Genomic DNA, 15,004 nt, shown 5'->3' on the forward strand with positions numbered 1-15,004 from the left:
GTTTAGCCTGCTGTGCCCACTTAATGGCAAATTAAAGGCGTCCAGGGTGCATTTGTAAAGAATCAACTGTAGCTGTAGAGTGAAACTGAGCTTAAGATAAAATAACATAATTTTTTGATGCTCAGTTGCAGTTTACAGGAGACATTTAATCCTGTGTATGATATTTGATTTTTGTGAGTTTTTGAGACCTTTACATCATCAGTGTCAAATTGCACAATAAACCTACCTTTAAGCAACAAATTGAACAATTAATATAAATTCCCTGATGTAACAAAACTGATAAAAACAAAATAAAATTACTTTTTTTAAAGTTTAACAAACACCCAGTTTCAAAAAATGATTTTGCATTGTTTCACAGGGTTAAGATAATGTGTTTCAGCAAGAATTCTGCTCCTTCTCAGAACCTTTTTGCATACTTTTGCGTATCTTTGTTGTAGGATGATTTCAGAGGTACTATAAAAGAGAAAACATATCAGACCTCTTCCTCCTTTTCCTTCTACGTCTTATGGTTATTGACTGTCTACATGACACCAGAGAAGATGCTGTGCAGCTGCTCACTGAGATCATGCTGAATACTGTCTTTGTGAAGATGTGTGCTGAAAAATAGTAGCCTTATAGCCCAAAAGATGAAGGAGCTGTATGGACTAATATTAATTTTTGGGAGTAACACATAATATATAAAATATTGCCAGTCAGACACACTGTCAAACAGTTACATGGTGGCATTTTAAGTGCATTTGCACAGTGCATGTATATGGGTATTACTTGCCTGCTTTGTGGTGTTTTTAGCCACATTGTTGATTTAAAAAAAAAAGTCAGTTTGGCAAACCTCCAACAGAAGTAAATTATTCTGTAATAATGATGTTGTGATACATCCGAGGTTTTCACCTTCGCCACCCCTTTCAGATTTTTCTGCAGCCGCCCCTGGTCACCAGCCACCACCGGTCATTTGTGCACATACCTACCTACATACCGCGCTGCGCGAGGCACATACAGTGCCTTCAAATGCGGTTGCGCGCTTCCACCGCACGGCAAACAAAGAGCGAAAACAGTGAGCATCCCTGGCTGTAGAGTTGCACCTGCAGGAGGGCTTGCTTTGATTCTTTTCTCCGCTGTTTTGTCTCACTTGGATAGGAGGACAGTTTGTGTCTGAGTCCCAAGATGAACCAAACCGCCACCGTATCGCATCAAGTGAAATGCCAGTCTACAAAGGCCATCAAGGTGAGTTGTATGGATTATTCTTGTTCGCCGCGGTGAACTTATTGGTGATTTATTGAACTGTTTGTCGGCAGGAGCTCCGTGACAGCTCCAAACTTCAGTGCGGGTTTGGCGAGCGGGGATGCGCATTGACGCACAGCACTTTGGAGATGGTTAGGGGATATACGCGTGAGCATCCCCGTTACAGCAACATCGAGTTATTAAATAATGTTCCTTTATGAGACATTGAGAAATAAAAGAAAGAAAGATAACAGGACTCCAGTGGCTAGGTTTGAACGAGAGACGTCCAGTTTGAATGCCTTGGATGAAGAGTCACACATTGGCGCAGTGGCGAGATTTCATTCATATCACGTGGTGCTTCTTGTTCTTATTTTGTCTGTATGTGCTGACAGTAAATTAGAGGATATCCCTTCGGACTTTAAGGTGGTTGGTGAGGAAAAAATGTGAACATTTGTGCCTTTGAAGGTGCTTAACTTTACCTGTGCACGGTCCCGGGAGATCATCCCGAATCCCGACCTGTTGTCGGGACAAACAAATTGATTTTAAACCTTCTGGAAGGGGGGGGGGGGGGGTAAGAAGTGCCAGCTCGTAAACGTGAAATCAAGACAGAAAGAAAGAAAGAGAGAGAGAGAAAGAGCGAGAGAAGGGATAGCGGCGTTTTCTTTTCCAGTCACGATCGAGAAACGTCTTCGCTCGGTGGCATCCGCATTGTCTTCGTATAGCGCACCTAAATCTGGGTTGAAGGAGTGTGAAATGTGTGTGTGTCGGTGTGTGTGAGGGGTTGCTTCTCATGCACCACGCATGTGTGCGCGCGCACGCGCCTGCGTTTGTGTGTGACTCAACAGCTCGGTATCGATTTTGCCGCGGGTTCTGCATCACTTTTCAACCTCCAAGTCCCACCAGAGAAATTTAGCTTGGGGCAAATTTATCGATCCTCCTTCCTACTGTCCCAAAGGCGAGCAATTTAGGAATACAAGGCCGAGTGTTTGGAATTACCCAACTTCAACTTTTGAATGAAACATTTTGTGGAAAAAAAAAATATTTTAATTGAATTCTTGAGGTATTTCACCAGTCTCAGGCAGCCATCATATACTGTGTGCACCTGGTGCCGTTTCCTTCTCCGGGACTGTTGAGCTGAAGCCAACTCTTCGTGTGTCATGTGGCTTTGTGCTGCTGATGGAGCTCAGTGCAGGATGCTCATAAAAGCCACTGTGCTGTGTTCAAAATGAGGCTGCTGTCACGTTTTTTTCTACCTTTTGGAGGAAGGGCATAATGGGATGCACCCAGCTGAGTTCAGGACTGCTCAAAATTCAAATACAGTACTCTAGTTCTTTTAATTTGAAATGTTATCTTCGACAAGACTTTTAATTATGTGGTTGGTTGGTGAAAAAGCAATTTTTCAAATTGCTTCTTCACATACTGGCAACCTGAGTTTAAACATGGTTTAAAGGTACTTACTGTAAATTCAAATTTTTTGTAAATTAATTGATCAATGCTAATCAACGCTCAGATACAAAAATACTTCAGTCTTTATTGTTTTGAAGAGGTATCAACAGAAGTTGAACTACTGTAGGCCTGGGCTGTAGTTACATGTAACACCAGTTACTAGAAAATTCTTCTTTTAGCTTTATTCCCATTCTCTCAAGAAGCTTTGCCTTTTCCCAGGTAAATGCTGTCAAAATATAACTGTTAATTTTCCTTGATAAATAAAGGTTAGAATGACTCAGTACACCATCTAGTGGTCTATACTACTATTGTGAGAAAGTACAGCCAGGCTCTAGGTCAACTTCAGTTGGTGTCTCTTAAACACAACACACAGATATTTTTTTTAAAATAAAGTCAAAACAGTCTTCTATTTACCTTCTGTTATTGGTGTTTAGTTTTTAAAGAATTTTAAAACATGAATTTACAATAAGTACCAATAAAGGAAACTGGTTCACTTGAGTCCTGTTTGTCTGCAGATTTGCTTATGCTTTCTGTCAGTTATTACGCTCAGATTCAGTGCAGAGATCTTGGAAGATTGTGAAGTTTTCTCCATGCTATGAGTCAAATGAGGGAAACCTGGTGCATATAACTGAAAATGTCACTACTTTACCAAAGCTCAGCGATGAACCCAGTGAAGCAGTGTATCTGATATGAGAAGCGTGGTTAGAAAGGCCAGTTCATGCTGCGGGCTGCAGACCGGCACATGGTCACTGGACTTGGTCTTATACCACAACAGGAGGTGTGTGTGTGTGTGTTCATGTTCCACATGTGCACGCTAGAAAGCATAACACCCAATAGCCAGTTTTCTTTGCTGAACTACATTAAAAAAATATAAGAAGCTGCAAGTGAAAGAAATATGTTGGTCTGTGAATACAAACGCTGCTGGATAATTGTCTACAATCCAAATAACGAGTTTGCAAGAAATAATGCACAATACACTGACCGGCATGAGATGGCAAACAAAAAGGGATCAAAAGTGAATTTTCCAAACACCACAGTGGCACAGATAGATGGGTCGAGGTGGTAGCACTTTGATATACCTTTGACACGCCAAAACCAAAGAAGCACAGGTGTTTTAATGATCACAGTGGGATGCTGTACTATTGTGCTTGCTGATTCAGTCTCCACCCAGATCCTGGAGTGCTGGGACTTCACTAAACCGAGCCTTCATCTGTGTGATTAATTAGATTTGCACTTTTCCTGCTATGTCCAATCGCACAGTCTAATCACCACACATCCACTGCAGTCTGACATGACTCAGAATTACATAACATAGTCTAACTGAAATTGAGATCACCCCTATCTGGCACACTGGGCACAAGTGGAGTACAGCACATACACCAGTTTATTTTTCTCAGCATATGCACTGTTGCTGTCAGGTCATGCTGGGTTGGACACAAGAGGCTGGACACAATTCCTAACAACACAGTAATGCTAGTTGGCGTGGATGTACGAGGCATTTTCAGGATTTCTTGGAGTGGCGCAGACCAAAATAAAAGTAGAGGGCCCTCAAGAAAATCAGAATATTTGATTACAAGTAAGTATATTGGAGAAGCAGGGTATATTATCGATTTAGTCTTCTGAAAGTGGTGACACTGCTGCAAACGGTAAACACAATTCTGGGCTTTTTAGACCTTGTACAAAACACTTGTGGGGTTGTTTTCTGGGGTTGGATTTAAACATTTTTAGCTTAGTTTTAACTGACAATACAACATTTCACATTAAGAGGTTTGATACTAGAGTGTCATAACATACCTCCACTTATATCATGCATTTTATTCACTCATGCAGCCAGTCAGACTGGAGCCACCCATCTTTTCCATTTGACTTGAAGTATCTACAAGCTGTCACTAGGATGGGGAGGGTCATTTAGGAGTCACTCACTGATTTAAACCAATCAGGATTGATGAATGTAATCAGAAAGTCATCTGGTGTTTGCAGCCAGTGCAAAGTAAACAGAGTGGGCAGGCGTTCAGCTCACTTTAATTTGTTCATATTGAAATACAGTCTGAAAAGAAGAAAAGGAAAGATTGAATGTTTAATTTATGCTACCATGAGTGTGTCCATTTTTGGAAGTATTTGCCTACAGAGAGTCTACGGACAGGGGTTTTCAACCACTGGAAACATGCTTACATGCAGTCCTCCAAACTACATGGTACTCAATGTGGGTGATGTTTTGCATCAGTTGAATGCTAATTGGTTGACAAGTAGGCTGGAACCGGGAAGGGGGAAACAGTGGAGTTCACCAGGAATGGGAGAAGAGAAAAAAATCCCCAAACACCCCAGATTAAAAAAAAACAAAAAAATGGAGCATGAGAAGAACACACAGGATTTTTTTTTAATTCGATAAAGATTATGACCTGCTTCACACCATCAGAGGTTTTGTTGTGTCACTTGTGGTCTGTCACTCAGCAATAATTGGCAGCCATATGCATCTTTACATTGTATATATACACTTTATGGATGCAGCTTGCTAACTAAGCTTGCTACAGTCTGTAGATAACCCATCACTCTATCTTATTCTCTAATTATCATGCAGTTTGGCTCTAACAAAACAAAATGGTGGAAGCCAAGGGCTAATAATGAGGCTTCAAAATGTAGAGCCTGCAGAGTAGTGAGTGAAATCATGGTAACCTTTGCTTTGTACATCTGTTATATACAGTCCTCAGGCATAGCTAGTAAATGTGGGCTGTTTAGATTCTGTTAGTGTGTGTTATAACGTTAGTTGTTCTAACTAGGATGACTCAATGGCTACAAAGTTCGCACGAGAAAATGAGAAGATTCACCCATATCTTCTGTTGCATGGAGAGCTGCTGTGTACGAATGCCCTGATGGTTTGCGGGGGAATCTGCTTTCTGAACGTCACCGAGCAATGCTTTTCTCTTTTCACACTTTCCCTTTCTTTGTTTCTTTGGGAGATTCTGAGCTGAGGCAGCATTTACGCTCTTTATTGTTTAAAACCGCTGCACATTATAACAGTGGTGAACAACAGCCCGGATGTCAGACACCCCGAGGCATCTGCTCCAGATCAGCTTGATGCTCTTTGCTTTCACCTCTCAATGAACCTGTCTCTATAATCAGTGAAACAAGCAGGGATCATAGACAGGATTAAGTACTCCAGAACTCATCTGTGTTGCGCAAACCTCGCCATCTAATCTCTCCCATGTCTGACCCCCGTCGAGTGGCACAGAGGTCTTAACGGCTTTTTATCATCCTCTTAAATGTGCCCTCTTTGTAACATGGCTGTGTCCTTATGCCACGAGCCAAGATAAAAAAAAATCCAATTAGGAATGAGGCAGCAGATTTTTCGTGGGCCTTAGATCCTGTGGTCTCACCAAGTTTAACATGGCTGGCTAAAGCTCGTGCCATCAGCGATCTTTGGAAGTGTCAGGTCCACCCACATGCAGGCTGCAGTTATAAACCGGGATTGTCAGAGAGCCAGGTAGCTGTGTCAGTGCTCCACTCCTGCTGCATACATCAGTGTACAAGGTCGTAAAAAAGAAGGCGCTATATTTCTCCGGCTGTGCTGTTACACCGTGGACTTGAACTAACTTCACTCAGCAGGGATCTCGACAGAAAGTTTGGGCAAGAGTGACAGTTTTAAGTAAGTGCCAAAGGACTGAGTCTCTTTCTCTGAAATCCCAATTTTAGGATACTGTTTCATGATGACAAGATAAAGTAGATCTGAGTGTGAGTGTGCAGCTGTATCTGACACCCACTACCTTCAAGCCATTTATAGTCACATCACTTATGCTTCTTGAGTGACAAAAAGCCTGGAACTTAAAATTAAAGTGACACGAGTCTTTAAGCTGTGTGCACAAACAGTGTCTACAGTAAATAAGAGTCTGCTGGATGAAAACATCAGCCTAGAGAGAAAGATGACTGAATAGAGTTTCTGAGCCACAATGCATGAAACTCTTTATGAAAAATAGACAAAAACCTGTAAATGTCTGATATTCTGAACCTACACACTGATTTCTGTCACACATATTGTGTCATGCGCTGTGATTATTAAGTTCTAAAGTACTCCCATAAAAAAACTAAGCAATACCTGATTGAGATTTGAACAGTTTCAAGGTCATCTGCAGTCTGTTTCCAGCACTGGTGCTAATGTCAGATTGTTTCTGGTGCGCACAGTGAACTTGGATCTGATTCACCTTCTTTTGGCTTGTGGTGTTTGGCTTTAGGTTTGCAAACAAAGCCCAAGCCACATCACAAGTATGAGCTGATTCTGAAGCTCAGCTGTTTTAGAACCGCACATCTGTCACTGACCAAAGACATTCAGAAATAAATTTCAATCTCAGATAAAAAAAAAAAAGATAGTACTGTGCAGCAATACAGACTGAGCCACGTCTTATTTCTTTATTTTTTGCATGAAAATAAAATATTGCTGCAACAGTTTATTGAAATGTATACGCGTCAGTGGAAACGCAAAGTTTAAAAGTTGATAGGAGCTTGAAAGTCAATATTTCGTATGACCACCTTTATTCTTTAACACAGCCTGAGCTCTCTTAGACAGCTGTCTTGTAATTTCTTTAAGCAGTCTTCAGGAATAGTTCTCCAAGCTTCTTGAAGGACATCCAAAGCTTTTCTTTGACTGTTTGCTGCCTTTTGTGCCATCCTTCATCAAGCTATTGTTGCTATATACCTTCAGTATATTTATGTCTTTTAAACTATGTTCTCTTTTTGTACTTGAATCATTCACAGGTCAGTGTTAAGTGGCTTTACTAACAAACAAACTAAAAACAAGATACAAGGACTGGATAGAAAATATGTGTAAAAGCAACCACTGTCCAAAGAAAACCTTTGAAAGACCTGGGAAGTCTGGAAAAATATTGCACAAGGCCACTTTAAATATTGCATCAAAGTCTGGCTCCTTGAAAGTAAAATAAAAAAAAAAGAGGGGTGGCTCCAGATGTTTGCACAGCACTGTCATATCTTCGGGTCCATATTTGACTGGGCTCTCTCTTTAGAGAGTTAATTTCATTGCGGCTTACCAGTTTTTATCGACTGCAAATTGCAATGATGAGTCTCATTGTGAAAATCATTATTTGGAACGCAACCCCAGTGATATTAAATCACTTGCTCCACATTACACCGGCCAAGTGGAGGAAAAAAACGTTCAGCATAGTCTGTCATGACAACCATGAATACTGTCTGTTCTCAAAATAGTTTTCATTTCCCCACTGGAGATATATTGGGAGTTTAAACACTGACGTGCTTTGATCCAGCTCACACAGCGCCCCATTTCAGATAAAGTACTTTGACAAGTTCTTTTGCTGCAGCTGAAGTGAAAGCCAGTCCGATTTTAAAGATAAGTAATGAGGACATTGTTGAGACGCTGAGCAGTAATCAAACTCTGGCTTAAGTTGGGGAGGGGGGGTCTACTTCAGAGAAGTCATTGAACTGTTTAATGTGAAACTTGTCTATCTTTCATAGTGTCTGCCTTCCATGTGAAAAGCCAAATCCCAGCAGATGTTCCATTTATTCAACAGTTCAAGTGATGCTGGCTCGATTACTGCTGGTTGCTCTGTATTGCATAATGTGTTTGTGCTTTGAAAGCTAGACAATTACCAAATGATTCAGAATATTCACAGAGACTAGAAACAAAAACAAAAATGTTTCTTGGATAAACAAAATATCAAATTCCAAAACATCTCACTTTCAGTTACATTTCACATTAAATATACACAACAGCATGCACAGAATTTCCTTCTGAGCTTGCATTTCTGCCTGGAGCATTGTTTGCAGTCACTCCGCCAGCAAACGGCACTGACGGCTCTCATCTCAGTAACTCAGTACCATGGATGCTCGACAACTCAGCCAGCAGGTTATTGAACCTGCGAGGCGTTCCCCTGTTCAGAAGATATATCACATAAACAGTCTTTAAAAACTGCTCGGGACCGGCTCGCTCTGCGCGTGATAGATTGCTGGAATCAGTCTCATAAGAATGATTGCATTGGCTCTTGAGTCAGTGAGTCTATAAATTACAGAGCTATGCCAGCTGATCTCAATATATTCTCCCCTCCGAGTACACCTCTGTCCCCAGCCTCGCTGAGGAATACAGCATGTGATAGATGTGTCCCTAATTTGTTTTGTGGTTGAGACATGTCTGACACTCATTTGCATAAGAGTGTTTTCTCCTGAGAAACTTTATTTGTCCCTGTAAAGAAAAAAAAAAAGGGGGATAAAATAACATTTATAATTAAACTCGCACTCATGGGACCTATAGAGTGTTTAATGATGTGTTATGACCTCAAACTTGAATATCTCATGAGCAGCTCTTAACAGAAATCGTTTTGTTTTGTTTTGTTATTGCAGAAAAAGCAAAAACATGCTGAAAAACTTAAGGATGAAAGAGTGAAATGAGTAAAAGATCTTCCCTGAGCCAGAGAGGTTTTCTTGGAGGTCACATTTTCCAAAAAGAGCTCAGTGTTCTTGGTGATTAATGGTTTCAGAAATTAAATGTTTCTCTTTTGAAAACACAATCAGAAAGATTGAGTTCACTCATTCTCAGTTTCTTCTGAGTTTAAATGTGTGCTAGAAATGAGAATGCAGTGCAAGAGAAAATACCATTTAGACTCATTAAAACAAAAAGTTTCACAGTTTTTTTTTTCCAATAATAATCTTCCATTATTCCTGTAAATGTATTTATGTGTCTGTAAGATGAATTAAAGTCAGTCTGAGAGATTATCTCAGGGCCAAATAGGCTTTACAGCCCGCTGTGCAGTCAAATTAAAAGCCATAGATATATCATGAAAGTGAATCTTGAGGTGCAGTGTGAGAGTAACATAATGAGGGAAAACACCATCGCTGCACAGAAAATTATACAAATCTTTTTAGTGGTAATGATCATCTGCAATATTAAAGAAAGTACGTTTTTGTTGGAGTGGAGAATGGCAGGTGGGATGTCATGTAACGGTTTGGTGATTAGGATGCAGAAAATCTTTAGATTTACAGATCTAAAGTGTCTAAAGTGGAACCCATATGGCGGTAAATTCTTTTTTGATGCTGTATGAAAACTCTCCATAAGGCAGACTGTAGGTGTTCATATCCCACAGGTGTTGTTTGTTTTTGTTTGCTTTATTATTTTCATCTTTTGTGCTGTCTCCATATGGTTGTACCACATGCTTTCGTCTTATCTGGCTGTCCCGTTTTTGTTTTTTTGGAAGAAATGTTTGGAAACATGGATCTGACTTTGTGTTATTTTTCGGAAATCATCAACTGAAAGCAAACTTTGCAGTTAATCCCTATGTTAAATATAACACGCTGTAGAACAGGAATGGCAGCATTCTCAGACATGTAAATGTCACTTTCTTATAGTGAACATGTTCTGCTTTTCTTTTATTTTCTGTCACACATTTATTTTCCAATTCTACTCATATTAAACATAAGAAACGTAAATATTAAAACACAAGGTTATTAACAGAACACTATGTACTCCTGGGAAAAACTAAGTACAAGTACAAGTTAGTAGCAGACAGGTGATACTAATCAGGGGCTTTTGATTAACTGATTATCAGTAAGTGTGCATACATCTATAAAAGCAAATGCTTTAGCAGTTTCTGTTCTGCCGCATTGAAGTATGTTGACACAAAGCCACACTCTTCCCAGCAAATTTACCTTAAGGTCAGATCGTTCAAGTTAATCAAGCCAGTAAAATGAACTGAGGCAATAAAGAAGCGGTGATACGTGTGTTCTCCTGACCACTGAAATAAAAGTTATGGCCGACGCCCTATTCATTTAGATGGGTGATTCAGAATAACTGCACAAACAGGGTGCAAAGATGGCCAGAATAAAGCTGGAGTAGCGGTTTGGATAATGCTAAGAGAATGGGCTGTTACATCTATAAAGGTAAGTCCAATAAACAAGCTATAACTACCATCATATCAGTCACATGTTTTTCTTTTCTTTTTTATTTCATACCACTTGCAGCTATTTTCTATTAAACCACTCATAAGCAACATTACAGGGAGATGCAGCACAGTCACTTAACACTTAACATGATCACAAGAACATTTTACTCGCTATATTGCCTTTGGGATTATATTGCCTTTGGGATTTCTTAACTGAAGATATTTAAATTTGAAAAGTATTGTATTTGAAAGTCTAAATCCACCATTATGTTCCCCAGTAAGAACCTCATAAGCAGTTTATGATGTCCATTCTCATACAAACCAGATTTGGGCTCAAGCACACATGGCTGGAACTGAGAAGTTTCCATTTCAAATCAAGAGAGAAAAATAGTGCTTGTGGTTACTGCGTCCTCCTCTTACTGATGAAAGAAACTATGTTCTGCTTGGCAAAAGATGGAGCAATCAGAAGAAGGTGGGCTTTTGGAGAAGGGCCTTCAGAGTTCCAGGATACAGTAAGATAGATATGAATTATATTGAGCCATGAATCATGCTAAGCTGCTGTAGTAGAGTTGATTTGAAGCTGGAAATGAATACAATGTTTCCAGTACTTACTATGTTCATGTTAATTTTTCATACACAAGATTATGTATGAATGAATGTTTGAACCTGATCCAGAAGGGACACATGGAAAACCTACTGAAACCTGATATGAATACATTAATTTTCAAAAAAAGAGAAACCTGATCTGAGTGAGACCAAAGCACAGCCAGACCCGATATTCAAGGATAATTGGACTTAATCCTTCATGCAGTAGACCAGAACAGATGCTTACATAATGAGCTAATATGAAATCATGGAAACTAAAACAATTCATTTATATATTTCAAAGACGAAACTGCCAGACCTTCAACACCAGATGGAATAATCATCTTTTAACATTGATAAATTATAAATGAAGTCCTCATTATACATGAAAGAAGATTATATGGTCTATTTGGATCCACACAGGTAAACTGGTGCCTGGCAGATCTGTGGCAGCAAAACGAAAACCATTTCTTGAACATTTTCTACATTTAAAAACAGGGAGCTGACCTGAGATCCAGTCTGATTCAGGTGTCAGGTTGGGTTGAAAACCCCTGAAGACCTGTACAGTGTTGTTGCATCAGTGCAGTGAACCAAATCAAATTTTGAGAGGGGATTTATGAAACTTTCAAAAAGCATTTTCAAAATATGCATTGCACCTTTCAAAACTGAGAAACTGTGTCATAAGTGTGAATTTCTTTCAAAAAAATCCCAGTGAAAAATCAATATATGTCAAGAGGAGCACACAAGAAAAAAAAGAAGAAGAACCATTTCAGATAGATCCAGATCTTTCAGTTTGAACAAGACGTACATAAGTACACACAGATGTGAGAAGACCATAAAATCTGTGTAGGCTGAAGTGAGTGTGACTTGTAAAAACAGATAAATGCTGAATCCATGAATTACAAAGGAATTCATCGTAGCTTGCAGTCTATGATGTTGGAGCAAAAATATAATTATATATTATATATAATAATTAAATGTAAATATAATAAACTGATGAACTCAGACACTAAACTTACCAGGAATTTCAGGGCACCTTTAGCTTTAGGCTCAATATGAAAAGTGAAAAAATCCCTCTTTCAATTCACCATTCTTTTTTTCTCCACATGTTCTTTTCTCTAGTCAAAGTCTGATGCCTAAATTACCTGAAATGCAGAGTTCATCCCCATCCCTATTTTGTGGCTGCCTCCGGAGTGTTCTTTTTGCTTTAAAGCGGTCAGGATTCTTATAGTTATTGTTGTGTGAGACCTTCTCATCCTTCTATGTGCATATGTGGAGGCAGAGACAGCAGCAGCAAGACCTCAAATATGAAAATGATTAAGACAGAAAAAGTACAAAAAGGAGGAGATGTGAAGGTGTGATGTGAAGGTTGCTGAGTAGCAGATGTAGAGGAATGGTGGGAAGTACAAGACATCTTAAATAGAAAAACCAAATGGATGTGTGGTAAGAAAGCAAGCACTGAGATACACTGGATTAATCTATTCTTTGTGACCTGCCAGAATTAACTCTATCATTAAATGCAAACAATTTTATCCAATTCAAGGTTGTAGGGGGACTGAAGCCTATCACTGCTACCATAGGCCAGTTATACACACATATCAGTCTGTCACAGGCTAAAACAGAGACAAACAACCATTTCCACCCATATTCACACCTTTAGGAAGTTCGGAATCACCAGTTCACCTAACCCCATTAACTGCATGTGTTTGGACTGTGGGAGGAAGCCATGGAACCCAGAGAAAACCTCAGCAGATTCAGGGAGATCACGCAAAGATCTCAAGGACCTTCTTGCTGTGAGGCAATAATGCTAACCACTGCACCTCCATCTTGATCGTTGCTGTATTAAATTTGTTGAGTTTCAGGTGAATTTTTAGACCTGGTATCACTTGATTGGAAATAAGAACAACCCTAGGTTTCTCTTCAGCACTGATGCCAGGCTGACAAAAAGTCAGAGTGCTGTTGTCTGTTGTCTAGTAATGACTTTGTGAATTTATTTACAAATAAAAAACTATTAGACAAAAAAATTAATTTGAACATCTAACAGATGTAAAATTATGTACATTAACTTTCAATATCATTGATATTTAATTAGACTGTTTTTTAAAAACTTTTAAATCTCAAGGTGGTTTACTGCTGGAGATTACGTCCTGTTATAAGGGAGTTTTTCCTTCCCACTGTTGCCAAGATGTTTCCTCACATGGGGGTCATATGATTGTTAGGGTTTTCTGTTTTCTTTGTATTATAGTAGGGTCTTTACCTTACAATATAAAGTACCTTGAGGCAACCGTTGTTGTCATTTGGCGCTATAGAAATCAAATGTTTCCAGTTGGAAATGTTAAAAAAAGAGAGAAAAAAATGCGCCTTCCCTCTTGAGTCAAAATCATTGGTTTCTCTGCAGTAACTCCGTCAATGAACAGCATGCTGTCTCCTAAAACGGTTTTAATGCAGTTTTGGTAGCTCCAGGCACAGAAACCACGTTTTAAAGTTCCAGGAAAGGATATCTTAAATTAAATTTTTGGCCAGTTAAACATACATATTTAATTTATATGTGTATTTATTTATTCTTATGTTGAAGTATTTTTTACAGTAGGATTGGTGAACCTGCCTATGGGTCACCACCTCAACACAATGACCTGTAGTGGTGTCACGTAATTACACTCTTCAATCTTAAGCTGTTTGTCAGTCAGAATGCATCTACAGATACCTTGAGTTGAAATACATCTTTGAAAAACAACAAACATCAGATTTTCAGGTGACACTTCTTAAAATTTCACTTCATCTTTGCAGCACGGAGGAAAAAGAACAAATCTTTTCTTTGTCGAGGTAAAAGGTGAACAGGAGAAAGTGGATTTTGTCAGCAGATGATGAAAGGCTTCTTGTCGGCTTCTGGTTGGATTTGCTCAGCAGTGTTGACGTTGGACTTTACAGAGCTGTTGTGTTTTTGGAGTTGGGAGATAATAATTAGGGGAACAGCTGGCAGAGTGAATCAGAGGAGAACTTTTTGAAGTGAGGTCACGGCCTGGTGAGACCTCGTGCAGAGAGGAGGGAGCCGCCGCGGTTCCGGCTTTTTCTTGTTAACAGTGAGATTTGATGTGTTAGAGATTTGTGCAACACCACTGGCACCACAAACGCTGCTACTCCAGCATCCCTGCTGTATAATTAGGACAATTCCACCCTCGTGTTGATCTGAGGATTATGCTATAACTGTTTGACCCCATGTTTCTAATTTTTAAATAACACATAAAAGAAAAGAGTGTTTTCAGTTTAAATAGATAATTTCTTTACACACTATTTTTAATGCTGTTCCTGGATACATAATAATATAGAGTCAAACAGCAGCTTTTTCTCCAGGGGGCTGAAGAGTGAGTGTGTGTGCATGTGTGTAAAAATAAAAAAAATAAAATAAAAAAAGCTGTTTGTTGTTTTAATGTTTTGATGAAATTATACTTGAGGATGAGCCCAGAAATAACCAACCACACTGCTGTGAGCACATTAGTATGTCAGCCATATCGCCCATTTCCTTTGCAAAAGCAGTGAGCCCCCTGATGGGCGAGAACAAAATCCAAATGTTTTTATTCTAATCAGCAGCAGGAGACCAACACCAAAGTGTGTCTGGGCTGATTTGCAGCTATCACGACCTCTTCTTGAATGAAGGTGGCTGTCTGATGTTGCACATATAGCGAGTCTGTGAAAAACAAAAACAGGTGTGGGTTTTATGGCAGGTGTAGACAGAGGTGGTGATATTAGTTGTAGCTCAGATGCTAACTATAGCTACCAAACCAAAACCAAGTCATTATTTCCATCACCTGTAGACACTGTTGGATTGCTGGTTTTTGCTTGGAGGGATTTTTAGAAGCAGA

At 39.4% G+C, this 15,004-nt stretch overlaps 1 protein-coding gene across 1 annotated transcript in view; it reads left to right on the top strand.

The window, feature by feature from the left end:
• Window positions 1–955: 955 nt before the first annotated feature.
• The window catches only part of dpp10 (dipeptidyl peptidase like 10), a 248,380-nt gene continuing 234,331 nt past the window's right edge, over window positions 956–15,004 (top strand). Inside the window, exon 1 of the mRNA XM_004563082.5 lies at window positions 956–1,221. Within this exon, the coding sequence (XP_004563139.1) occupies window positions 1,162–1,221 (60 nt within the window). The 5' untranslated portion in view covers window positions 956–1,161. The remainder of the gene's footprint in view (window positions 1,222–15,004) is intronic.

The sequence above is a fragment of the Maylandia zebra genome, linkage group LG16 (genome assembly GCF_041146795.1).
Source record: "Maylandia zebra isolate NMK-2024a linkage group LG16, Mzebra_GT3a, whole genome shotgun sequence".
NCBI classification, from domain to species: Eukaryota; Metazoa; Chordata; class Actinopteri; order Cichliformes; family Cichlidae; genus Maylandia; species Maylandia zebra.